General features: G+C 45.8%; 1 protein-coding gene across 5 annotated transcripts in view; it reads left to right on the forward strand.

Annotated features, from left to right (window-relative positions):
* Positions 1-4,707: 4,707 nt before the first annotated feature.
* LOC135385169 (uncharacterized) overlaps positions 4,708-26,304 on the forward strand; it is a 62,747-nt gene continuing 41,150 nt past the window's right edge. For all 5 annotated transcript variants that reach the window (XM_064614355.1, XM_064614354.1, XM_064614356.1 and 2 more), the window contains exon 1: positions 4,708-4,857. In XM_064614355.1, the coding sequence (XP_064470425.1) occupies positions 4,840-4,857 (18 nt within the window). In that variant the 5' untranslated portion in view covers positions 4,708-4,839. The remainder of the gene's footprint in view (positions 4,858-26,304) is intronic.

Below are 26,304 nucleotides of genomic sequence, written 5' to 3' on the forward strand. Positions count from 1 at the left end.
GGTACATGACATTAACTTTACAAGGTGGCAAAGACCTAATAAGAACAATTGCCGTTGACCGCATGAATCTAGGTGGCGTAGTTTTTTTATTATAATTCAATGACACGTTTTCTGGGACACCCTGTATACAGGGTGTTTCAAAAAACGTGTCATTCGGACTTTATAAAAAAAACGGGGTGACGGAAAAGTACGGGGTAAACGGCATTTGTGTGGCAATTAAATTTGCTACCTTGCAAAAATATTTTCATTTGATTTTAATTAAAAGATATTGAATTTCTTTAATGGAACTCTAAAATTTCCCAAGTCAACCTAACGTTTTTTTCACAGAATTAGAGAGCCCGTAGCGAACTTAGTCAGGTCCACCAAGAAATCCGCTCGATATTGCAAATCGAACTGCCCAAAAAAAGCCCCGAAATTGAGGCTTCAGAGTTTCGGGTATTCAACGGCGCACCAAATCAGTCGCAAAGATGCGCACAGAACAGCACATGCTCCTGCCCCCATGAAAGATAGAAGGTCGAAAAACAGAGGGCGGGAAAAAAGAGGCGGAATCATTTTTGTTTCCCGCTTATCAACGTATGGTGGAATGTCACCCGCCTTGTTATCGGCGCGTCTTGTGCTGCACGCCGGTCTGACGATAAACTGTTCTAGCTTCATAGGGGAAGGAGCATGTCCTGCCCTTCGCGCATCTTTGCGACTGATTTGGTGCGCTGTTGAATACCCGAAATTCTGAAGCCTCAATTTCGGGACTGTTTTTGGGCAGTTCCACTTGCAATATCGAGCGGACTTCTTGGTGGATCTGACTAAGTTCGCTACGGGCTCTCTAATTCTGTGAAAAAAAACGTTAGGTTGACTTGGGAAATTTTAGAGTTCCATTAAAGAAATTCAATTTCTTTTAATTAAAATCAAATGAAAATATTTTTGCAAGGTAGCAAATTTAATTGCCACACAAATGCCGTTTACCCCGTATTTTTCCGTCACCCCGTTTTTTTATAAAGTCCGAATGACACGTTTTTTGAAACGTGTCATTCGGACTCTCTATAATTCACTGGCTTGCACTGTGGCATTGAGGAGTGCTCAGTCACCCCCCCCCCCCTCCCAGGTGTATATCGCTCGCTGAGTGACCCCTGGTTTGCCAATCCCGAACGATGCGCAGCTACCCAGGGCTGACGAGCCGCAAACACGGCGAAACACGTGTCCTCTGGTGCTGTCGCATCGTTCCATGAGTATCTATATATATAATATATATATATACATACATAATATAGATATAAATATATATAAAAGAATATATATATATATATTGTTGTCCGCGTCTTTTAAAACGGAGTTTATATACAGGGTGTCCACGCTAACAGTGAACATATTTTTTAAAAATATGTATAACACTTTTGTCCAAGATGAAATCATTGCAATATAGCATATGCTAAAGGGCACTCCCTAGCAGGGCATTAGCAAAGTCGAAAGGCAATGTCTTAATTAACTTTCATTAATTAAGTTTTTAATTATAAAAGCTACAAAGTAGTCCCAATGAGAACATCTGTTCCTTTCGGTCACCTGATATCGTAGCCGTTTTCAGAACAAAAATCCGTTCGATAGATCGCCAGCAAAAAATTAGTGAAGGAACGCCTTTTTTTGCTTTATTTTGTTCATTGCGCATCTTCGGAGACGCGTATTTCCTTCATTCCCAACGGAAGAGTGGGAAGGACCACAGTGCCGCCTCATGCGTCGAAGATGAGCTTTAACTTGCGGAAACAAAACAAAAAGAAATATATCGGGTGACTCTATCGGAACTGGCCTTATCTTGGGTTGCATTTTCTGTTTCCTTTTAATCTTTTTCCAGGACGCGAGAGGCGATAGTGTGCTCTTTCTCCCTCTCACATTGCGGGTGAAAGAAAGACGCGTCTTCTAAGAAGCGCAATGAACAAAATAAAGAAAAAAATGGCGTTCTTTCACGAATTTTTTGCGGGCGATCTATGGAACGGATTTTTGTTCTGAAAACGGCTACGGTATCAGGTGACCGAAAGGAACCGATGTTCTCATTGGGACAACTTTGTAGCTTTTATAATTAAAAACTTAATTAATGAAAGTTAATTAAGACATTGCCTTTGGACTTTGCTAATGCCCTGCTAGGGAGTGCCATTCAGCATATGCTATATTGCAATGATTTCATCTAGGAAGAAGTGTTATACATATTTTTAAAAAATATGTTCACAGTTAGCGTGGACACCCTGTATATATATATATATATATAAGTTGAAATAAACGAATGCGGTTGACCACGAAAAATAAAGGTATTCAATAAAGATCAGAAGTGGAGACGGTGCTTCTACAGGATAAGGAATAAAAGGGGGACTTTATTAAAAACTAAGAGGGGGTATTCGACGTTTCAAAGAATTTCGTTTCTTTGAAAAGAAAGAAAGACGTTTCGACGAATTGCAAAGAATGAGAGGGGAATATGTACAAGGAGAGAGGGCAGCACACGTGCTTTGTCAAACAAAGGTAAAGGGGTACAATGAATCTTAGGCAGTCAAGTTCTTCGCCGGAGGGCAATGATTTCCTGGGGTGACCAACCGGGGAGTCTGAAAGAGATACAAGATAGTGTATGTATTCTGAGAGAATTAGGAATTTAGGTTGCGAACTGTTGACAGGACGCCGGGGTCCTCGTTGATCTGACTTTTAAATTTGTAGATCAGGAACGATTCGCTTTGTTCTCTAAGGCGTTGGGATGGAAAACCCGATTGCAGAAAGAAAATGGCTATGTCGTTAATTGAGTGGCCGGGTTTACTAAAATGTCGAGACACTGGCAGATTAGGTTTCTTTGATACGTCGGACCTGTGGTTGTTGAATCGGATTCGGAAGGATATAGCTGTTTGACCGATATATTGGGCTTTGCACTCATTACATTGAAGGAGATAAAGGACGTTAGAAGAGTTGCAGTTAAATAGACCATTAATTTTTGTGCGATAGTTAGAATTTGTGCTTTCTACTCTGGTAGCAGTTTGCATTAATTTACAGATCTGGCATCTGCGTCCGTTGCATGGTTGACAACCGTTGTGTTCTGACGGCTTGTTGAACTTGGCGTTCACAAGTCTCTCTTGGATGTTCCTTGCTCGACGATAAGTAACGCTGGGTGGTTCCGGAAACACCTGACTCATGCGATCAGATTGGGTGAGGATTGCATAGTGCCGTTTAAGTATGCGGTTTACGTCCGGGGCATAACCGTTGAAGCTAATACTGAGGTTTACCGAAGAATTCTTATCGGCTCGGGGCTGTGTTTGGAATAGGTTCTCTCGATCGGTTGATCTAGCTCTGGCTATGGCATCTTTTACAACCTGATTAGGATATTTTCTATCTGCGAAAGTTTCTTCAAGGCTCTCAAGATGATTGTCTAGTTCATCATCGTTAGAACATATTCTCCGGTAACGCAGCGCTTGACTATAAGGGATAGCTAGCTTAGTGTACCTGGGGTGGCAACTCTGGAACGATAGATATCGTTGGGAGTCGGTAGGCTTGCGATACAGACTGGTGGTTATGATTCCGTTATGTAGTTTAACTTCCACATCCAGAAAATTAACAGCTGAGGAGGAGTAATTGAATGTAAATTCAATACTGGGGGATGTACTTGGTTAAAGTCGTTAACAAACAACTGAAGGTCGCATTCGGACTGGGGCCAAATAATGAATATATCATCTAGGAATCGCTTATATAGGAGTGGCTTCAGTGCACAATTTCTGAGGAACGGTTCTTCCAAGGATGCCATGAAGATATTTGCATAGTTAGGGGCCATTTTTGTTCCCATTGCTGTACCATTGACCTGTATGTAGTGTTTGTCGTCGAATTCAAAGTTATTGCATGTTAGGATCAGATTCAGGAGCTCCGTGAGGACAGACGTATCATAACCCTGATCGGGTTGATTCTTAAATGCACGCTCTACTGCTGCTATTCCATCTGAGTGAGGAATGTTCGCTCACTCACACTTAGCTCATTCGTCGAATTGAGCGAGAGTGAGCACGAGTTAACGTGCTTATGAGTGAGTTTTCCAGAGGTCTGCTCAGCAGTGTACTCATCCCCAGAGTGCGCACAGTGTGGCCAGGACGAAACGGAAGCGCCCTTCTCGCAGCAGTGACCCCGCGTATACGACGACTTTCGTCAGACCTGCATATAAACCCGTCTAACCCTAGTGGGAGATACTGTGTCCTTACGGGCAGTATTATCTTTTCGATTGACCCATAATGGGAGGCTGCGTAGCTCTGTTGCTGCTGGTATTCTATCTTTTTTTTTTTCGATAACGATCAATCACTCCCTTTTTAGCTTTTGTCCAGAGAGCTAAAGTGGCGTTTCCATACACCTAGACTGGGGTTAATTTAATGGCCTATACGGCTGGGTTCCCTATGTAAAAACCCTCCTGGATGATGCTGTGCCACAAAGCACGAAATTTCCTTAAAACCGCTTCCCCTCCCACCCCATGACGGGGGCACCTGGAGGCCTAAACCCGGATTCTCGATTCGCCCTGAGTGTTAAACGCACGCGAAGGGGCCCTTCTGTCCATGCTTCGTGAATGGACGGAAGGGTCCTTGCGCGTGCACTTAATCCTCAGGGCGGAGCGAGAATCCGGGCCCTAGTGCTTTTTATATCATGAGCCCTGGTCCCTTTGCAGATCAAGGCCAATGGAAGAGGAAGAAGAGGAAGACACTTGGGGCACGAAACCGCTCGAGCGCCGCGAACATTGGAAGAAGAAGAAGCGCTTCATTCTTTCTCTTTGCAATTCGTTGTATCAGAAAGACGTGTCAAGTAGTTCCAACAATTACGATATTCTTACTTTCGTTCTGTGAGTTCATCATGATTGAGTTTATCATCGTGAGTACACTTTTCCGAATCTTCAAGTGTGGAACGACTTCTGCATAGTTTTCTTTATTTTCACTGCTTTCGTAGTTTGTGATTTAACGAACCGTCACTCAGAACCATATCGTTCTCTGCCCTGGTTTGTTGAAGCGCATCTTAGTATTACTTTGGATATATTAGTTTAACGTGTACCGTCCACTTCCACAAACGAGACGAGAACGATATAATCCTGTATGACGCTTGATCCTGAGCATAGTCCGTTCCCATAAGCCTCTTCTTTCGCCATGCCACGTTCAAGACGTAGAAGCTGTTTAGCTGTAAACGGACCTTAAAAACTTGGCAATCGATGACACTGTGGGATATAGGTGTGGAAAGCCCGCCCAATCATTCAGAATTATATCATTTACGTTTCCGTTTTCTTAGAAATATTATGGCCTTCCTTTTTGTGAGTTCGCGTGAACTGGTGCAGAAACTTATTGTCTGTACCCCGGATTTTCAACTTTTTGAGTCAACTAGTCGTGTCCGACCGGCTAAGCGTCCCAACCGCGACGCCTTTTTGGAAATCTCGAGACCGTATTCGTGTTCAGTCGCGTGGCGTTCGGAAGGCAGACACGCTTGCCACGTGCAGGGTTCAGCATGTCCCGAACAACGTCCCATTGTCCCGACAACGTTCTCACCCTTGTCCTCATTTGTGATAGTGGTTGGCTACGAGTGTAGTCAACAATAATCTTGAATGACATTGTTCTCAAACATGATTTATTGAACGTTGTCATATTCGGGCTGATGGTTGACTACACTGTTAAAAATGGAACTTCACCACACAACACGCATCCCGAACAACAACGTTCTCACCCTTAATTTATTGAACGTCGTCATTTGTGATAGTGGTTGGCTACGAACGTGCCATGTGGTGAAGTTCGTTTTTAAGAGTGTAGTCAACAATTACCTTGAATGACATTGTTCTCAAACATGATTTATTGAACGTTGTCATATTCGGGCTGATGGTTGACTACTGTTAAAAATGGAACTTCACCACATATCACGCTGGTGGCGAACCATCATCCCGAACAACGTTCTCACCCTTAATTTATTGAACGTCGTCATTTGTGATAGTGGTTGGCTACGAACGTGCCATGTGGTGAAGTTCGTTTTTAAGAGTGTAGTCAACAATTACCTTGAATGACATTGTTCTCAAATATGATTTATTGAACGTTGTCATATTCGGGCTGATGGTTGACTACACTGTTAAAAATGGAACTTCACCACATAACACGCTGGTGGCGAACAAACATCCCAAACAACAACGTTCTCACCCTTAATTTATTGAACGTCGTCATTTGTGATAGTGGTTGGCTACGAACGTGCCATGTGGTGAAGTTCGTTTTTAAGAGTGTAGTCAACAATTACCTTGAATGACATTGTTCTCAAACATGATTTATTGAACGTTGTCATATTCGGGCTGATGGTTGACTACACTGTTAAAAATGGAACTTCACCACATAACACGCTGGTGGCGAACCATCATCACGAACAGTAACGTTCTCACCCTTAATTTATTGAACGTCGTCATTTGTGATAGTGGTTGGCTACGAACGTGCCATGTGGTGAAGTTCGTTTTTAAGAGTGTAGTCGACAATTACCTTGAATGACATTGTTCTCAAACATGATTTATTGAACGTTGTCATATTCGGGCTGATGGTTGACTACACTGTTAAAAATGGAACTTCACCACATAACACACTGGTGGCGAACCATCATCACGAACAACAACGTTCTCACCCTTAATTTATTGAACGTCGTCATTTGTGATAGTGGTTGGCTACGAACATGCCATGTGGTGAAGTTCGTTTTTAAGAGTGTAGTCAACAATTACCTTGAATGACGTTGTTCTCAAACATGATTTATTGAACGTTGTCATATTCGGGCTGATGGTTGACTACACTGTTAAAAATGGAGCTTCACCACATAACACGCTGGTGGCGAACCATCATCACGAACAACAACGTTCTCACCCTTAATTTATTGAACGTCGTCATTTGTGATAGTGGTTGGCTACGAACGTGCCATGTGGTGAAGTTCGTTTTTAAGAGTGTAGTCAACAATTACCTTGAATGACATTGTTCTCAAACATGATTTATTGAACGTTGTCATATTCGGGCTGATGGTTGACTACTGTTAAAAATGGAACTTCACCACATAACACACTGGTGGCGAACCATCATCACGAACAACAACGTTCTCACCCTTAATTTATTGAACGTCGTCATTTGTGATAGTGGTTGGCTACGAACATGCCATGTGGTGAAGTTCGTTTTTAAGAGTGTAGTCAACAATTACCTTGAATGACATTGTTCTCAAACATGATTTATTGAACGTTGTCATATTCGGGCTGATGGTTGACTACACTGTTAAAAATGGAACTTCACCACATAACACGCTGGTGGCGAACCATCATCACGAACAACAACGTTCTCACCCTTAATTTATTGAACGTCGTCATTTGTGATAGTGGTTGGCTACGAACGTGCCATGTGGTGAAGTTCGTTTTTAAGAGTGTAGTCAACAATTACCTTGAATGACATTGTTCTCAAACATGATTTATTGAACGTTGTCATATTCGGGCTGATGGTTGACTACACTGTTAAAAATGGAACTTCACCACACAACACGCATCACGAACAACAACGTTCTCACCCTTAATTTATTGAACGTCGTCATTTGTGATAGTGGTTGGCTACGAACATGCCATGTGGTGAAGTTCGTTTTTAAGAGTGTAGTCAACAATTACCTTGAATGACGTTGTTCTCAAACATGATTTATTGAACGTTGTCATATTCGGGCTGATGGTTGACTACACTGTTAAAAATGGAACTTCACCACATAACACACTGGTGGCGAACCATCATCACGAACAACAACGTTCTCACCCTTAATTTATTGAACGTCGTCATTTGTGATAGTGGTTGGCTACGAACATGCCATGTGGTGAAGTTCGTTTTTAAGAGTGTAGTCAACAATTACCTTGAATGACGTTGTTCTCAAACATGATTTATTGAACGTTGTCATATTCGGGCTGATGGTTGACTACACTGTTAAAAATGGAGCTTCACCACATAACACGCTGGTGGCGAACCATCATCACGAACAACAACGTTCTCACCCTTAATTTATTGAACGTCGTCATTTGTGATAGTGGTTGGCTACGAACGTGCCATGTGGTGAAGTTCGTTTTTAAGAGTGTAGTCAACAATTACCTTGAATGACATTGTTCTCAAACATGATTTATTGAACGTTGTCATATTCGGGCTGATGGTTGACTACACTGTTAAAAATGGAACTTCACCACATAACACGCTGGTGGCGAACCATCATCACGAACAACAACGTTCTCACCCTTAATTTATTGAACGTCGTCATTTGTGATAGTGGTTGGCTACGAACGTGCCATGTGGTGAAGTTCGTTTTTAAGAGTGTAGTCAACAATTACCTTGAATGACATTGTTCTCAAATATGATTTATTGAACGTTGTCATATTCGGGCTGATGGTTGACTACACTGTTAAAAATGGAACTTCACCACATAACACGCTGGTGGCGAACAAACATCCCAAACAACAACGTTCTCACCCCTAATTTATTGAACGTCGTCATTTGTGATAGTGGTTGGCTACGAACGTGCCATGTGGTGAAGTTCGTTTTTAAGAGTGTAGTCAACAATTACCTTGAATGACATTGTTCTCAAACATGATTTATTGAACGTTGTCATATTCGGGCTGATGGTTGACTACACTGTTAAAAATGGAACTTCACCACATAACACGCTGGTGGCGAACCATCATCACGAACAGTAACGTTCTCACCCTTAATTTATTGAACGTCGTCATTTGTGATAGTGGTTGGCTACGAACGTGCCATGTGGTGAAGTTCGTTTTTAAGAGTGTAGTCGACAATTACCTTGAATGACATTGTTCTCAAACATGATTTATTGAACGTTGTCATATTCGGGCTGATGGTTGACTACACTGTTAAAAATGGAACTTCACCACATAACACACTGGTGGCGAACCATCATCACGAACAACAACGTTCTCACCCTTAATTTATTGAACGTCGTCATTTGTGATAGTGGTTGGCTACGAACATGCCATGTGGTGAAGTTCGTTTTTAAGAGTGTAGTCAACAATTACCTTGAATGACGTTGTTCTCAAACATGATTTATTGAACGTTGTCATATTCGGGCTGATGGTTGACTACACTGTTAAAAATGGAGCTTCACCACATAACACGCTGGTGGCGAACCATCATCACGAACAACAACGTTCTCACCCTTAATTTATTGAACGTCGTCATTTGTGATAGTGGTTGGCTACGAACGTGCCATGTGGTGAAGTTCGTTTTTAAGAGTGTAGTCAACAATTACCTTGAATGACATTGTTCTCAAACATGATTTATTGAACGTTGTCATATTCGGGCTGATGGTTGACTACTGTTAAAAATGGAACTTCACCACATAACACACTGGTGGCGAACCATCATCACGAACAACAACGTTCTCACCCTTAATTTATTGAACGTCGTCATTTGTGATAGTGGTTGGCTACGAACATGCCATGTGGTGAAGTTCGTTTTTAAGAGTGTAGTCAACAATTGCCTTGAATGACATTGTTCTCAAACATGATTTATTGAACGTTGTCATATTCGGGCTGATGGTTGACTACACTGTTAAAAATGGAACTTCACCACATAACACGCTGGTGGCGAACCATCATCACGAACAACAACGTTCTCACCCTTAATTTATTGAACGTCGTCATTTGTGATAGTGGTTGGCTACGAACGTGCCATGTGGTGAAGTTCGTTTTTAAGAGTGTAGTCAACAATTACCTTGAATGACATTGTTCTCAAACATGATTTATTGAACGTTGTCATATTCGGGCTGATGGTTGACTACACTGTTAAAAATGGAACTTCACCACACAACACGCATCCCGAACAACAACGTTCTCACCCTTAATTTATTGAACGTCGTCATTTGTGATAGTGGTTGGCTACGAACGTGCCATATGGTGAAGTTCGTTTTTAAGAGTGTAGTCAACAATTACCTTGAATGACATTGTTCTCAAACATGATTTATTGAACGTTGTCATATTCGGGCTGATGGTTGACTACTGTTAAAAATGGAACTTCACCACATATCACGCTGGTGGCGAACCATCATCCCGAACAACGTTCTCACCCTTAATTTATTGAACGTCGTCATTTGTGATAGTGGTTGGCTACGAACGTGCCATGTGGTGAAGTTCGTTTTTAAGAGTGTAGTCAACAATTACCTTGAATGACATTGTTCTCAAATATGATTTATTGAACGTTGTCATATTCGGGCTGATGGTTGACTACACTGTTAAAAATGGAACTTCACCACATAACACGCTGGTGGCGAACAAACATCCCAAACAACAACGTTCTCACCCTTAATTTATTGAACGTCGTCATTTGTGATAGTGGTTGGCTACGAACGTGCCATGTGGTGAAGTTCGTTTTTAAGAGTGTAGTCAACAATTACCTTGAATGACATTGTTCTCAAACATGATTTATTGAACGTTGTCATATTCGGGCTGATGGTTGACTACACTGTTAAAAATGGAACTTCACCACATAACACGCTGGTGGCGAACCATCATCACGAACAGTAACGTTCTCACCCTTAATTTATTGAACGTCGTCATTTGTGATAGTGGTTGGCTACGAACGTGCCATGTGGTGAAGTTCGTTTTTAAGAGTGTAGTCGACAATTACCTTGAATGACATTGTTCTCAAACATGATTTATTGAACGTTGTCATATTCGGGCTGATGGTTGACTACACTGTTAAAAATGGAACTTCACCACATAACACACTGGTGGCGAACCATCATCACGAACAACAACGTTCTCACCCTTAATTTATTGAACGTCGTCATTTGTGATAGTGGTTGGCTACGAACATGCCATGTGGTGAAGTTCGTTTTTAAGAGTGTAGTCAACAATTACCTTGAATGACGTTGTTCTCAAACATGATTTATTGAACGTTGTCATATTCGGGCTGATGGTTGACTACACTGTTAAAAATGGAGCTTCACCACATAACACGCTGGTGGCGAACCATCATCACGAACAACAACGTTCTCACCCTTAATTTATTGAACGTCGTCATTTGTGATAGTGGTTGGCTACGAACGTGCCATGTGGTGAAGTTCGTTTTTAAGAGTGTAGTCAACAATTACCTTGAATGACATTGTTCTCAAACGTGATTTATTGAACGTTGTCATATTCGGGCTGATGGTTGACTACACTGTTAAAAATGGAACTTCACCACATAACACGCTGGTGGCGAACCATCATCACGAACAACAACGTTCTCACCCTTAATTTATTGAACGTCGTCATTTGTGATAGTGGTTGGCTACGAACATGCCATGTGGTGAAGTTCGTTTTTAAGAGTGTAGTCAACAATTACCTTGAATGACATTGTTCTCAAACATGATTTATTGAACGTTGTCATATTCGGGCTGATGGTTGACTACTGTTAAAAATGGAACTTCACCACATAACACACTGGTGGCGAACCATCATCACGAACAACAACGTTCTCACCCTTAATTTATTGAACGTCGTCATTTGTGATAGTGGTTGGCTACGAACATGCCATGTGGTGAAGTTCGTTTTTAAGAGTGTAGTCAACAATTACCTTGAATGACATTGTTCTCAAACATGATTTATTGAACGTTGTCATATTCGGGCTGATGGTTGACTACACTGTTAAAAATGGAACTTCACCACATAACACGCTGGTGGCGAACCATCATCACGAACAACAACGTTCTCACCCTTAATTTATTGAACGTCGTCATTTGTGATAGTGGTTGGCTACGAACGTGCCATGTGGTGAAGTTCGTTTTTAAGAGTGTAGTCAACAATTACCTTGAATGACATTGTTCTCAAACATGATTTATTGAACGTTGTCATATTCGGGCTGATGGTTGACTACACTGTTAAAAATGGAACTTCACCACATAACACGCTGGTGGCGAACCATCATCCCGAACAACAACCTTCTCACCCTTGAACTATTTATTGAACATCGTCATTTGTGATAGTGGTTGGCTACGAGCGTGCCAACAGTGCCGAGTGTAGTCAACAATTACCTTGAATGACATCATCCTCACGCCTGAGTTATTGAATGTGTAGTCAATCATCATCCTGAATGACATCGTTCTCACGCCTGATTTATTGAATGTTGTCATTTGCGATGACAGTTGACTACGAACATGCTATGTGGTGAAGTTCATTTTTAGCAGTGTAGTCAATCGTTATCCTGAATGACATCGTTCTCACGCCTGATTTATTGAATGTTGTCATTTGCGATGAGAGTTGACTACGAACATGCTATGTGGTGAAGTTCATTTTTAGCAGTGTAGTCAATCATTATCCTGAATGACATCGTTCTCACGCCTGATTTATTGAATGTTGTCATTTGCGATGAGAGTTGACTACGAACATGCTATGTGGTGAAGTTCATTTTTAGCAGTGTAGTCAATCATTATCCTGAATGACATCGTTCTCACGCCTGATTTATTGAATGTTGTCATTTGCGATGAGAGTTGACTACGAACATGCTATGTGGTGAAGTTCATTTTTAGCAGTGTAGTCAATCATTATCCTGAATGACATCGTTCTCACGCCTGATTTATTGAATGTTGTCATTTGCGATGAGAGTTGACTACGAACATGCTATGTGGTGAAGTTCATTTTTAGCAGTGTAGTCAATCATTATACTGAATGACATCGTTCTCACGCCTGATTTATTGAATGTTGTCATTTGCGATGAGAGTTGACTACGAACATGCTATGTGGTGAAGTTCATTTTTAGCACTGTAGTCAATCATTATTCTGAATGACATCGTTCTCACGCCTGATTTATTGAATGTTGTCATTTGCGATGAGAGTTGACTACGAACATGCTATGTGGTGAAGTTCATTTTTAGCAGTGTAGTCAGTCATTATCCTGAATGACATCGTTCTCACGCCTGATTTATTGAACTTTGTCATTTGCGATGAGAGTTGACTACGAACATGCTATCTGGTGAAGTTCATTTTTAGGAGTGTAGTCAACCATTATCCAGAATGACATCTTTCTCACGCCTGGTTTACTGAACGTTGTCATTTGTGATGATGGGTGGCTGCGAATATGCTATGAGTTCATTTTTAACAGTGTAGTCAATCGTTATCCTGAATTACATCATTCTCACGCCTGATTTATTGAATGTTGTCATTTGTGATGAGAGTTGACTACGAACATGCTACGTGGTGAAGTTCATTTTTAACAGTGTAGTCAATCATTATCCTGAATGGAATGGTTGTCAATCCTGGTTTATTTAACTTTTTCATTTGTGATGAATTGGCTATGAACATGCTATCAGTAGTATATGATCAGCTCAAGTATTCGGAAACTCACACGGAGGCCTGGACGCTATTTATTAGAAATTTGGGACACACCACAGTAATGAGTACCCTCCAGGGAGTCATTACACTAATTGGAGAGCATCTAACTCGTGTCCAGACCACTGTGAGTTTCTGGCTACTTCAGCTGATAAAAAATGTAGAAAGGTAAAACGTAAGTAAGTAGCTGTAAGAAAATAAGTAGAGCTGATAAAAAATGTGAAAAGGTGGAAAATAAAATAACTAGATAGATAAACTGGAGAGAAACAATTTATTCGAAAATCAACAATGCTGTGGCGAGAGAAACCACTCCGGAGTGACCAGCACCCACCATGTTGCTTGTTGGCACCTGGTACTTCCAGAGATCGACGACAGGTGGCCACTCAGTTGCAAGGCATCATACTGGATGGCGCCACCATCATAGCTCTATGCGAGAAAAATACAAAATACTAGCGGCAGGTAAAATTGCAACACTGCTCAACAAGTGTAGGCATGCGAGAGGAAAGGCCTAACCGGTACTTCTAAACAGCACGGAGGAAACAGTACACATCAAAGAGAGGGCGACCGGCTAGGCCTAACCACAGCATCACCGCACAGCAACACTGCTCAACAAGTCTAGGCATGCCAGAGAAAAGGCCTAAGGCGATCGATTAAGCCTAACCACAGCGTCACCGCAGAACGTTACGCGTCAAACACAAGGCGGGAACCACTAGCCACACAACGCCAAACGTGCGTCAACACGGAGAAAAAGCTTGGTCACCGCTAAACAAGTCTAAACATGCGCGTATGGGCCACGGCAAACATGCGAGAAAAAAAGCGCGGTAAAACAACGCACAAACATTGGCAAATCAGTCACATTTTCCCCCGCGGCGATGGTGCGAGTGCTCCATCCAGCAGCCAGGCGCAAACTGAGCCGGCGCGGGGACTGGGGAGCAACCGAGCGCACGTCTGCCTCCACGACAACCAGCGAGCAAGTGACTGGGGCGCCGCGCCGCAGCAGCTACGAATGCGCGCGCGCTCCTAGCGCCCTCTGCGCGGCCCGCCCCCCTGCGGGTGGTTTCGCTCTCTGCTCCTTCCACTGCGCGCGCTTCGGTTTCGCTCTCGTTTTCTTGTGTGCGTTTATCTGTTAGTGCACACACGCTCGCGTCATCATTCTGACCGATACGTGGAAAAGGCCATGTGGCCAAAACGGCAAAAGGCATCGTAGAGGGAGCCTTCAGAGTCCATCACCTGGAATGGCTGCAAGCACGTCAAGAATTGTCAGGACCAGATGAAGACCGCATCTTAGCGGCAGACAGACTGACGAAAAAGATGTCCAACTTTAGCCTGTATAATCTATATGGAGAACGCAGTTCGATCTAGACGACGACGACGTATAATAAAAGATGCATTTGGCTACGAGTCTCAGTCGACTCTCTTTCTTCGTGCAGCGTGTACGCACACAACATGCCTTCTGCAATCATCCTTTTCGCTGTATCTTAAGCGGCCCCTCAATGTGCGGCAAATCTACGTTCGTTGCGAATGTGCTGAGCAACCTGAGCGACGTTGAGGCAGGCAACGCGGAGGGAGAAGAAAGGACTACCGCAGCCTGCGAAGGTTTGGAAACAACTGAATGTTTATTGTCGCCCCTCGCGCTCGCCTTAGCTGAGCGCTCGTCGTCATCTTTAGATAGCTGCGCTACAGGGCTCCCCCCCTAGACACTGGTGCGTGACCAGTGGAGAGCGCCAGGAGACAGCGTTTTGCCGAGGACGGTTAGGCGGACAGCCCTTGTGTCGTGTCGGCAGAACGGGGAGCTGCGCCGGATAGGTGATAGCTTCGACATATGCGGGTTTGAGCCGGTCCTGGGATACCGTTGTACGATGGCCGTTGATGTCGACCGTGACCGTCTTGTCATCGCGGGAGAGGACCTGATACGGGCCTGTAAGACTGGAGTAAGCGGGGGCTTCACGTGGTCCGCACGGATGAACACGTGGGAAGACTTGTTCAGGTCGGGGTGGACGAATATCTTTCTGTACAAAGGTTGCCGAGGCGGAGCCTGTTGGATGGTACGGAAGTGATCCCTGAGTTGTCTGGCGAAGTCGTCACCTGCGGGAGGGTGCCTGGAAGGGTGCTCCAAGAAATCGCCAGGTAACCATAATGGACAGCTGAAGACTAATTCAGGGGAGCTGCACTTAAGGTCCCGCTTGAGGGAGGACCTGAGGCCAAGGAGGACCCAAGGGAGGTGGTCGACCCAGTTGGTGGGGTCGGGACACGCGCAGATGGCGGCTTTCAGTTGCCTGTGTAGGCGCTCAACCATCCCATTTCCCGCAGGGTGGTAAGCGGTGGTCGTGATGTGCTGTGCACCAAGAGCAGCAAGGAGGGATGAGAAGCTGCGTGAGGTGAATTGCCTGCCCCTGTCGGTAGTGACGATTGCAGGGCAGCCGAAACGAGCGACCCAGGCAAGAAGGAAGGCGCGACCGACGGTGTCAGCGGTTATGTCGGGGATGGGGACGACCTCTGGCCAGCGCGTGAATCGATCGACTGCCGTGAGAAGGTATCGGCAGCCATGAGAGATGGGCAGTGGGCCGACTAAATCGAGGTGAAGATGGTGGAAGCGGCCGGCTTGGGTCGGGAACGGCCGAATTGGCGTCCTTGTGTGATCGGCCCGTTGGTTTTCCTGCCAAGCGCAGGGTGGGACGCAACGTTGAGCTCTGTGCCGAAAACGATGATAGTACCAGCAAAGCCGGTTAGCGGCCTGGGGTTCTTGAGAAGGAGTCGGTGATGAGCGGCGGCGGAATCGGGGAGCGGAACGGCTACGGCGCCGAGGATCGGCAGCCGTAAGAGACTGCAAGGCATCAGTGAGCTGTTGAAGCTGGAGCTCAATGCGGTCCAAGCGCGGAGACTGCTCCGAGGTGGCTGCAGCCATGATGGACGGCTTAGGGGGCTCTGAGTAATCCGCAATCCGGTCAGCCAACGTGGCCAGTCGGTCAAGGGATAAATCTTCCGACCCTGCCAGAACCACACGCATCGCTTGCGGAAGTCTTTGAAAGAACAGCTCTCTAAAGATGGGTTGCTGTGCTTCGGTAGCGGAATCGCCGAGGAGTTGTTTCATGCGATGGAGCATCTGCGATGGCTTTCAGTCGCCCAAGTCTTCGTCAGACAGTAGCTGCTGGAGTTTAGCGCGTGCGGACACTTCCATTCTGTCCAAGATGGCGGTCTTCAGAACGTCGTATGCCTGATCGAACTGAACTGCGGCGAGGACATCGTCCAGTTCTGCCGCAACTTCCGGAGGAAGACCAGCCAGAACGTGAAAATACTTTGGGACTGGAATACTTTGGGAATACTGTTGGGACTGGATATGTCGAAGCTGAAATTGGGCCTTGACCTGTCTGAACCAAGACCGCGGGTTCTGGCGCCAAAAAGGGGGCAACCGCAGCGTAGTGGTCGTCGAAATAGGTGGATCATCGGCGCTGGAGGATCATCGGCGCTGCCTCAGCCTTTGCCTGAGTTGATGGCATCAACCTCAGGCAAAGGCTGAGGCAGGCAACGCGGAGGGAGAAGAAAGGACTACCGCAGCCTGCGAAGGTTTGGAAACAACTGAATGTTTATTGTTGCCCCTCGCGCTCGCCTTAGCTGAGCGCTCGTCGTCATCTTTAGATAGCTGCGCTACAACGTGGTGGACAAGCCTCCGTCACAAATATTCTACGTACAGAAATATGCTTCGCCGAGCATGAAGGACTAATGGGACACGAATAGAAGAGTGGGACACGTCGCGCGCTACAATCACATGACCGACACCAGTTCCTTGAAGGAGGTGACTGATCTTTTCATTCGGGGTGCTCACCACGCCAACGCGTTCGTTCGCTTACTCGTTCAAAACATCATTTTCGACAGTAGCCATTTTAGAACTACATCCTACAACGCCAGTTACGTCGTCCTATGGCGCACCGTGCACAGCGTGCACCGGATGGAACATTTCCTGTAACAGCTATTTGGCAGAAAAAGATTGGAGTATTTGCATGGACGCATATAAACAAGCGATGTCGTCACCCCATGCTTATTTACTCGTGGATCTTTAGAACTATACGCACGAGGATCACAGGTTGTGTAGCAATATCGACGTCAATATGTCGACACGTTCGCGCGTTTGAAGAAGCGCAAGCGCTTCTTACGACGGCTTTCCTACAAAAACGCGCCTACAACTTTGAAGCGCTATCTGTCTCAGCAGCGAGGACAGGGCGTTCTTTCGTCTGTGGTTCCTCCCCTACTTTCCGCCGCCAATCTTTTTGCCAACGGCCAAGAGAATTGAAGTGACCTCCTCCATCGGGAACATTCTTTCCTCGAAGGAGAGTGACGACGGCAAAGTGAAGCTCATACTGCAAGCAGTGTATCGCATACTCAAGCAGTACGGATTTGTCCCCTATACGACAATAAAAACAAGGCGTCAGATGCCGCCGACTGTTCACTCCTCTCTCCAGAGGTGGACGAAGAGGAAGCGGGAAGGATAGTCTCGGAACTAAAAAAAATCTGGGATCGCGAGGGTTGTGTTTCCGTGTCGGGCAACCCTATCCGGCACTCCTCTGTTTATGAACTCTTATTTGTTGTAACGTAAGACAGGAAAGAAACCTTCCTAGGTCCCCAAAGTTTCGAAACTATTGCGCCTGACTTCTCTGCCAAAATCTCGCGACCCTCAACAGCAGCAGCAGCAAGCCTCCATTGCGTGGACGACTTATGGAGGGGGATATGAGAAACCAGAGGGTGGTTTGGGGCGGAGTGGGCCGCTATAGAAAAGCGCGTCACATGAGCAAAAACAAGGCTCTGGAAGCTGGACGCCTACACGCTACACCATCCGGTCAGAAGAAAGTTTAATAAGAGACGAATCATCGCGCTCGAGATCAACGACGTGTGGCAAATGGACCTCGCCGACTTTTCAAAATACAAGAGATTCAACGGTAGCCACCGCTACATTATCGTTGCGATCGATTCCCTCTCCCGTTTCTGCGTACCCTCCCACTAAAGACGAAGCACCCCGCCGAAATGAAAAGGGCCATGAAAAGGACTTTTTCGGGGAGGTAACGCGCCTACACGCACCTTTTGTGACAGAGGAGGGGTCACAAGATTGTCAAGGATTACCTATCACGAAAGAAGGTCCACATGTATTCCACCTTCTCTCCCGTAATCAAAGCAGGCGGAACGGGTCATACGCACTTTACGCGACAAAATTTCGCTAAGTAAGCAGAAAATACCACTTAGTTTCCGAGCTTACCGAGATCGTGCGTGACTCCAACAACACCAAACACAGGACTTTGGCCATCAGCCCGTCCGAAGTCACGCCCGGAAACGAATTGGGGCTGTTTAATAAGGTAAATAGGAAGCCCGTCGTACCCTCCGTGAAAAAGCTCAGTGGGGGATAAAGTGAGGGTCCTACTACACAGAAAAGGTTTTCATAAGAACTCTGAAGGGAGTTGGTTGCCTCAGATTTTCACCGTCTCTCAAGCCCTCCCCTCCTGTCGTGCACCGGGGTAAGGAAGTGGACGGATCTTTCTACCCGGAGGAGATACTCGTCGTAACCCGCGACGCCAACTAGCCTTAGCCAGTAACGCAAGTGCTGAGAAAGAAGAAAGTGAACGGTCGGAGCTTCTCCTTACGACAAAGAACACAGACCAAAGAACAGTTGGGTTCCTAGCAAGATTGCAAAATGACGTCATACACACACACGTCATGACGTTCACATCCTGTCGAATGCCAGCATGGATAAGTTTCCGTCGAATAAACTCGCCTTCACGGTAGCTTTCGACAGCCTGCTTCAGCTCTCGAATCGCCGTAAAGTCGGTCTGATGGATCTCAGCATTTTTAAATATCGGGTACGAAAGGCAATATGCGGAAATCGAGGTTTCCTTCGAGGACACGGTCGAAGCCGGGAGAACTTTTCGTGTCACTTCGGATTTCGAGAGGGATTTGGAAAAAGCCCTTTCGGTTCTTTCGCGTACAATAAATCGCGATACAGCTTCGTCTTACGCGTGAATTAAGCTGTGGAATTCTGGAAAGCTGGTCGCACAGGCGCTCGACGCCTCGCTAGCATCCCGCGAAGCAAGTCGTGTGGTGAAACCTCCCAAATTGAGCGAACGTGAAGCCACGTCAATCGTGTTGGAGCACGGCGCACCCGTCGCTTTCGGTGACATCACTTGGAATTCGGAAACCACGTCCCGACGTAATACACAAGTATTTCCAGACACACAAGCTGGATGCCTCGCAAGAATTCGCGGATAACGTCTACTCTAACGCCTAAAGGGTTGCACGTACCGGAACCCGTGGTCAAGCTGCTGCCGCTCACACGCGTCGAACGACACGGAGAAACGCTACGCGTCTCTTCCCGTAGCGCGCCAATTTTCTTTAACGATCAAGACGAAAATCCCTCGATCATCTGCCTCCCGGAGATTATGCGACGCCGCAAGCACTTCTCGATGCGATTAACCAGCGCCTAGGCGAACGCGCGCGCTTCAGCTTCGACGGAACCGAACAGAAATGTAAAATTCCAAGGCTTTCCAAGGGTACCTCCACGCTAAGACTGGCCGTGCTTTTCGGCTTCGGATCGCGCACCGTGTTCGGGGAGGAGGATGCCATGAGTTCCGTCGAGGTACTCCTGGAACCCCTGTTTCACAATAATCATCTACACGGATGTCGTGGAACGCACGTACGTGGGGAGCGGGAAAAAAATACTACCCTTTTATTGCGAGGAAGACAAGGACGTCATCACCTACACATTTCCAGTATTTTAACCTGTCTCAATTCGAAATTGCCTCAGGGATGATTGTTCTCGCGGACGAAACTGGAAGACTTTTGCCCTTGTTGCTGTCCAAAGGTAGGACCAATTTAATGTTGCATCTCAAATATGTGCCATAATTCCCCCAAATAATTCCCGTGTACACGGGACCCCTTTTCCAATGAGGGGTGGTGTGTTGAGCAACATATCCAAGTTTATCATTCCCATCTGGCAACAAATAAAATCGATAGACAAAAGAACGTTGATGCGCTTGGCGCGGAATTTGGCCGACAGCGAAGGAATATCGCGCACAGTAAAAAGACTGCCATAGCCACGGGGAGAGACGTGCTGGATTCTATGGAGGGCTCTGGAAACAGCAACAATGGAAAATGTCGCAAAAGACAACAAAAAATGCCACGCACCTGGAGACATCTGAAGGTGAAGGTCACATCAGCTGTGCGCTCCGTCCATCATGACGTCAACAAAACAGTCAACAGTCGAATGGTCGCCGCTCTGTCTGACGAGTGACGTGATGATATCGAACCCCCTTCCATTCAATGCGGTGTGGAAGATACTCCGTACCTACTCTTTTATCTGTCCAATGGGCTAAATCATACAGTGATCGAATTTTCTATTCAAAATTTGCAAAGGGCACTCATGGATCTCTACGGCACCTTCGCGGCGCATTGTTTGTGAGGACGGGAAAGAAATGGACGAGAAAGATGTTGTTTTTCAATAAACCATCTGGAGTGGTCTGGAGCCGTTTATGCGAACAAGCTCGTCAGTTCCAACGAGTTGTACGAGTATTTTGGATGTCACTCATTCCATGCCATGACTGAAGAAACCCTGCACGCGGCTGGACTCTTTGTCATTTACGAACGAACGTTTAAACATTTAAACGAACATTGACGAACATTTAAAAAGTGTTGCCTCGTCACAACGTTACAAAGCGAGGAAGGGTGGGAAATACTTTATACTTGAAAATACCTGAAATACCGACCTGTTTCAACAGCCGCGCCTGATGGTTCCTGCCGTTGAAATTCGCGTTTTTTTCCTGTTAAACAACGACGAATTTAAACTCATATCGGCCCCCAGCTACAAGAAAACTACAATTATCAGGTGGACATGACGAGAAATGACTTGAAGGTGACGCTGGCACCTTCCTTATTTTTGGAATATGAGCGGCGGCCTCAGACCACGCCGACCCTCTAAGTGTTACGCGGATTGGAAACCAAAGTGCAGAAACCAAAGGGTTGGAACTGACGAGCTTGACGCTCACTCTGAGAACGTTTACTCCAAAAGAGTGCCTTACTAATTTTGTGTTCCCGCTCGCCACGTCCGACTTTCTCGGCGACATCCAATCAAACCCCTACAAATTCCGCAATTACAACCTGTCTCATTCAATGCTCTCCATGGACGGCCAGCAAGTGCGACCAGAGTATGACCTTGAGAGGGACCGCGTCAAAATTCCCTACTTTAACTTCTTGCAAGAACTGGGTGAAAAACATTTCAAGCACAGCTACGAGCGATTTAAAATGAACAGGTTCTTTCTCTACTTCAACTTGGACGTGGAGAAGTGTTCTCCTTCGCATTTGAACGAGTGGCATTTTCGTCCTCGGCATTTCCGAATGTCCGAAGCTCATGTGCGTCGACAAGGACCGTGCGATCACCTTCCCATAGAAAAGTTGTACAAGATGCCCCTGAACCCCACAGCTTCCTCCATACTGAGAGGCATTTGCGCTCGCAAGTCCGGCTATTTAATCATGAATACGGAAGAGCGAAGAAAGCGCGGCCAGCACTGGGTGCACAGAGGTTGCAAACCTCTGCTCGGGCGTCATGGCTGAGACGGAATGAGAGTACACACAACCTTTTTTTATTTATCGTGAGAGGTTACACATGAATTAGGCTCTAGCTTTGTTTCATAGCCGGGAAGACAGCCCAAATACAGACGAAGGCCAGACCAGGTGGTCAGCTGATCGCCGATTCGCAAAAAGGTCTTCGGAGGAGGCTTGAAGGTTAGGACCGGGGGTAGATCTCCTCTCAGTAGTCATTGGTAATCTGCACGAAAGGACCGTGAGCGTGTTTTTATCTTAAAAACACACACGTGTACAATCTTCTTCAGTCACAGAGTGACACTGATGGTCCATCTGATGGTCCGCAACGTACGTAGAATGGTACCGTCCGACAGCCGAGAAACGGGTGAATCAATCGGTCCGGCCAATGCTTTTGCTCTGAAAAAAAAAAATGATTGGTTCTAGAACGTATTAAAAATAATGGGGAAGCGTACGTTTAGACCACAATTGGACCAGTTGGTTCAGAAGAAGCGGGCACTGCCAATCTCCCGAAATATGTGAAGCGGGAAAAAGACTTCACGCACGAAACTCTTCAAACATTTCGATGATGACCTCGTGGGTATTACGTACGAGGATCTACAAAGCTAAGCATGATGACACGGGAATGACGACCAAACGTTCACTTCGACATTTATAGTAAAGCTTTTCCTCTCACTCTCTAACTCTCGTCCAAACACGTTCATGACGTGTTTGAACATGCCACACACGAGCCCTGCGATAAGAAAAACTTAGTGGTTAGTGTATCCAGTGTAGGAGGTTCCTGGGCTCGAATCCCACTCTGGGTCTCCTCGTCGTCATATACAAGTCGGCCCAGAACCCAACAGAGTGTTAGCTGGACATTAGAGTAACGTTTTACTCAACGTCGATGGTATCATCGCTATATGCGACAAAGAAAAAAGGTGCCAAAGACTGAAGGCGGGGTGGACAGATGACACCGTCGCAATGAGAGGAGGAGGAGAGCAATGTAGCGACTATAAAAGGTGCTCTGGTTCTACGACGATTGATCGAAAGCCCATGAGGATCCACGACGTGATCCGTTTTGTGGAGCAAAATGTAAGTTGACCGGTTCTGCTGTGTAAGTGTATTCTATGTATGTCACTAAACACACAAGGACTCGTCCCATCCTCTCTCATTATTATCATCAATCTCAAGTGTTCCTCAAATGTAAAAAAACGTGAGTATTGTTTCGTGAGGGGGAATCTCGTACTGATTTTGTTTGACCGCAGTGCCACGTTGTCTCAGTACGACGCCATCGATGCCATGCTCGTGGCCATAGAAAAAGAGCACGAGGCTAGAATAGAGAATCTCAAAGCCCAGTCACAGCCCAGTCGTCCTTTCAGATGACGACGACAATAGGGTCAGTAGTCCGCCTTTCGTAATACCTGAAGCGGACGACGATGACGCACCCCTAGATGGGCATGACCAGAGCAGTGGCATGGGCAGAGGATCAGTCGTATGCAGATTTCATTCCTCTGTCTGGTAGGGTAAGAAATGAATCGCCAGATGCAACCCCAGAATTTCGAAATGAACCTGTCCAGGGTCATAGAATCGTTGAATTACAAGAACACGTCGTAGAGAATCCTCCCTCCGTCACAGATGAGCCATTCGCTACTATGAGACATTTGCACAGATGAGGCTACTAGGTACACGCTTCTCTGCTCCCCGCACGACGACAACGTCGATGATTTGCGACTATCTACCGAGCATTGTTCCAGTAATCACGCGCGTCCTCGAAGTCTATCCCTTGCCTGTCTGTGCTCGAAGGCGCTCATGGTTAAGGACGGAGCCGACAGGTTGACCTTTCATCACCTTCACGTGAACCTCCATATGAGTGAGAGAAATCGAAGGTGCGATAAATGCTGCCATCGCAGAGTCCTCGCAACGCGTAGAAAACTATGCAAGAGAAGGGTCTGGTTTCACCTCGAATGACGTTCAATGTGTCGACTTGCCAACTACTGCCAAATCACGAAAACGAGTGTGGAGTATAGCGTGCTGGCACTCCGTTGAGGAGCAAACCAAACCTTCATGTCACATACCACAAATACATGAATCCTTCGAATATGGAGACGCGCGTAACGTACTGGCCGCCCTGCTTCCCAGTCACTTATGAAGACATTACCCTGTGGTAGAGAAAAAACAATCTCCGTGTACATCTACATGTTCGACGAGCAGACGAGTTCCATATCTACCGGACGGGTTCCCTGCGCGCCTGCTCGAGGCTAGGAAGCATTTCTATGGAATTATGGAGGTTTTATTGTGAGAAATGCACCAGCAGTTATAGCACGAGAGGGGCGTTGGAGCAGCACGAACGTCAGACGTAAACGGAGTAATTCTCGAAATGCCAAAAGCTGGGCCTTCACCAAGATACAGTACATGCATCCCTACCCCTATTTCGCGGTGTTGGACACAGAAAGCATATTGGAAAAGGATGCATTCGTGAAGCACGCCTCGAGTGTGCACAGGACGAGCTTGTATAGCATTCTGCTAGTGAGAAGTTGTGATGGGAAAATAATCAGCGTAGATGTCTATTTGGGACCTAACACCAGAAAAATGCTTGCTCGCGCTCAAGGGATTTAGCGAACAAATCGATAGGCTGAACAGTCTTCCATCACCATTGGTCATGAGTGTGGTAGACCTTGTTCGACTCGAATGCGCGACGCACTGCGAATTTTGCAAGTGCGAATTTAACCGACACAGGCGGAAAGTGTCGCATCATGACAACACCCGTTTCGTAGACCCCGGTTCCCCGAATTTTGTTTCAACGCTCTGATACATGTAACCTTACGTGTCATGTCACGTGCGTGCACATCCCGCAAGATGACTTGAGCTCCCTTCTCCGACATATGCACGTTCTAAATATGGGTGAATCGTGTGAAAAAATACGAGGCTTCAATATTGGCGAGCTCCATTTCCGTGATACCACGCAGTTTTTCAACCTCTCCTTGTCTAACCTGGTAGAAACGCTCCTCTGCAGCGGCGGCGAGAGTGAGTTGTTGTTTGGTGACCTCAAATGTTTGGTGACCGTTTCCGTCGCCTTCTCAGGCGCATTTATCAGTACACCTTTGTCGACATTTTGGAAGCGTACAATTTTCCCGCACTACGCCCTCGAGATTTTCGAATTGTTCAAATGCAAGGACCTAGGAGCGTCGTCACGCTCGGCACCTGTCAGCTCTGTGACGTTGTACTGTATTTTAGAAAGATTGCGCTAGTCAGATGGGATAGATACCTTACGCTCCGTGTCCCTCGCCTCCTTCCCTTACGGAAGCTGCGAATACGGTGCTGGTGGTGGTGTTTTGACAGGTATAGGATTACGGTAGTGCTCCCTTTGTGCAGCATCGGAAAACTCGGAGGAGAGCCCAAGAGCGTCGTCAGGGATCGAGTGACCACGGAACAAAGAGCAAGGCCTTCGTGCATGCGCAATATAGTCGAGACAGTGTGATAACAGAATGGGTATATGAAAAGAATGACCATTCCATGCACCGTGACACGCACAATGACGACGGCCTTTTCTGTGGCATGCCTAGACTTGTTGAGCAGTGTGGTGCGGTGACGCTGTGGTTAGGGCTAGCCGGTCGCCTTCTCCCCGATGTGTACTGTTTAGCAGTAGTGCTTAGTCCTTTTCTCTCGCATGACAAGACTTGTTGAGCAGTGTTGCAATTTTACCTGCTGCTAGTATTTTGTTGCTCTGTCATAGAGCTATGATGGTGACGCTATCCGGTGTAATGCCTTGCAACTAAGTGGCCACCTGTCGTCGATCTCTGCAAGTACTAGGTGCCAACAAGCACCATGGCATGCGCTGGTCACTCCGGAGCAGTTTCTTCGCCACGGCATCATTTATTTTCTACCTATTTATTTTTTATCAGCTCAAGTAGGCGGAAACTCACACAGTGGCCTGGAGTTAGATGCTCCCCAATTAGTGTAATGACTCCCTGGAGGGTGCTCATTACTGTGGGGGGTCCCAAATTGCTCTAATTGCAATTTATGGCGGCCACGCCTCTGTGTGAGCTTCCGGATACTTGAGCTGATCATATACTACTGCTATCTGGTAAATTCATTTTCAAGAGTAGTCAACCATTATCCTGAATGACATCTTTCTCACGCCTGGTTTACTGATCGTTGACATTTATGATGACGGCTGGCTACGAGCATGCTATGTGGTGAAGTTCATTTTCAAGAGTGTAGTAAACCACTTTCCTGAATGACGTTGTCTCACCTGTCTTTCTCACGCCTGATTTATTGAATGTTGTCATTTGTGATGATGGTTGGCTACGAACATGCTACGTGGTGAAGTTCACCTTTAACAGTGTAGTCAATCATTATCCTAAATGACGTCGTTCTCACGCCTGATTTATTGAGCGTTATCATCCGGGATGATGGCTGGCTCTACTCTT

Source organism: Ornithodoros turicata, chromosome 2 (assembly GCF_037126465.1).
Source record: "Ornithodoros turicata isolate Travis chromosome 2, ASM3712646v1, whole genome shotgun sequence".
In the NCBI taxonomy this organism is placed as follows: Eukaryota; Metazoa; Arthropoda; class Arachnida; order Ixodida; family Argasidae; genus Ornithodoros; species Ornithodoros turicata.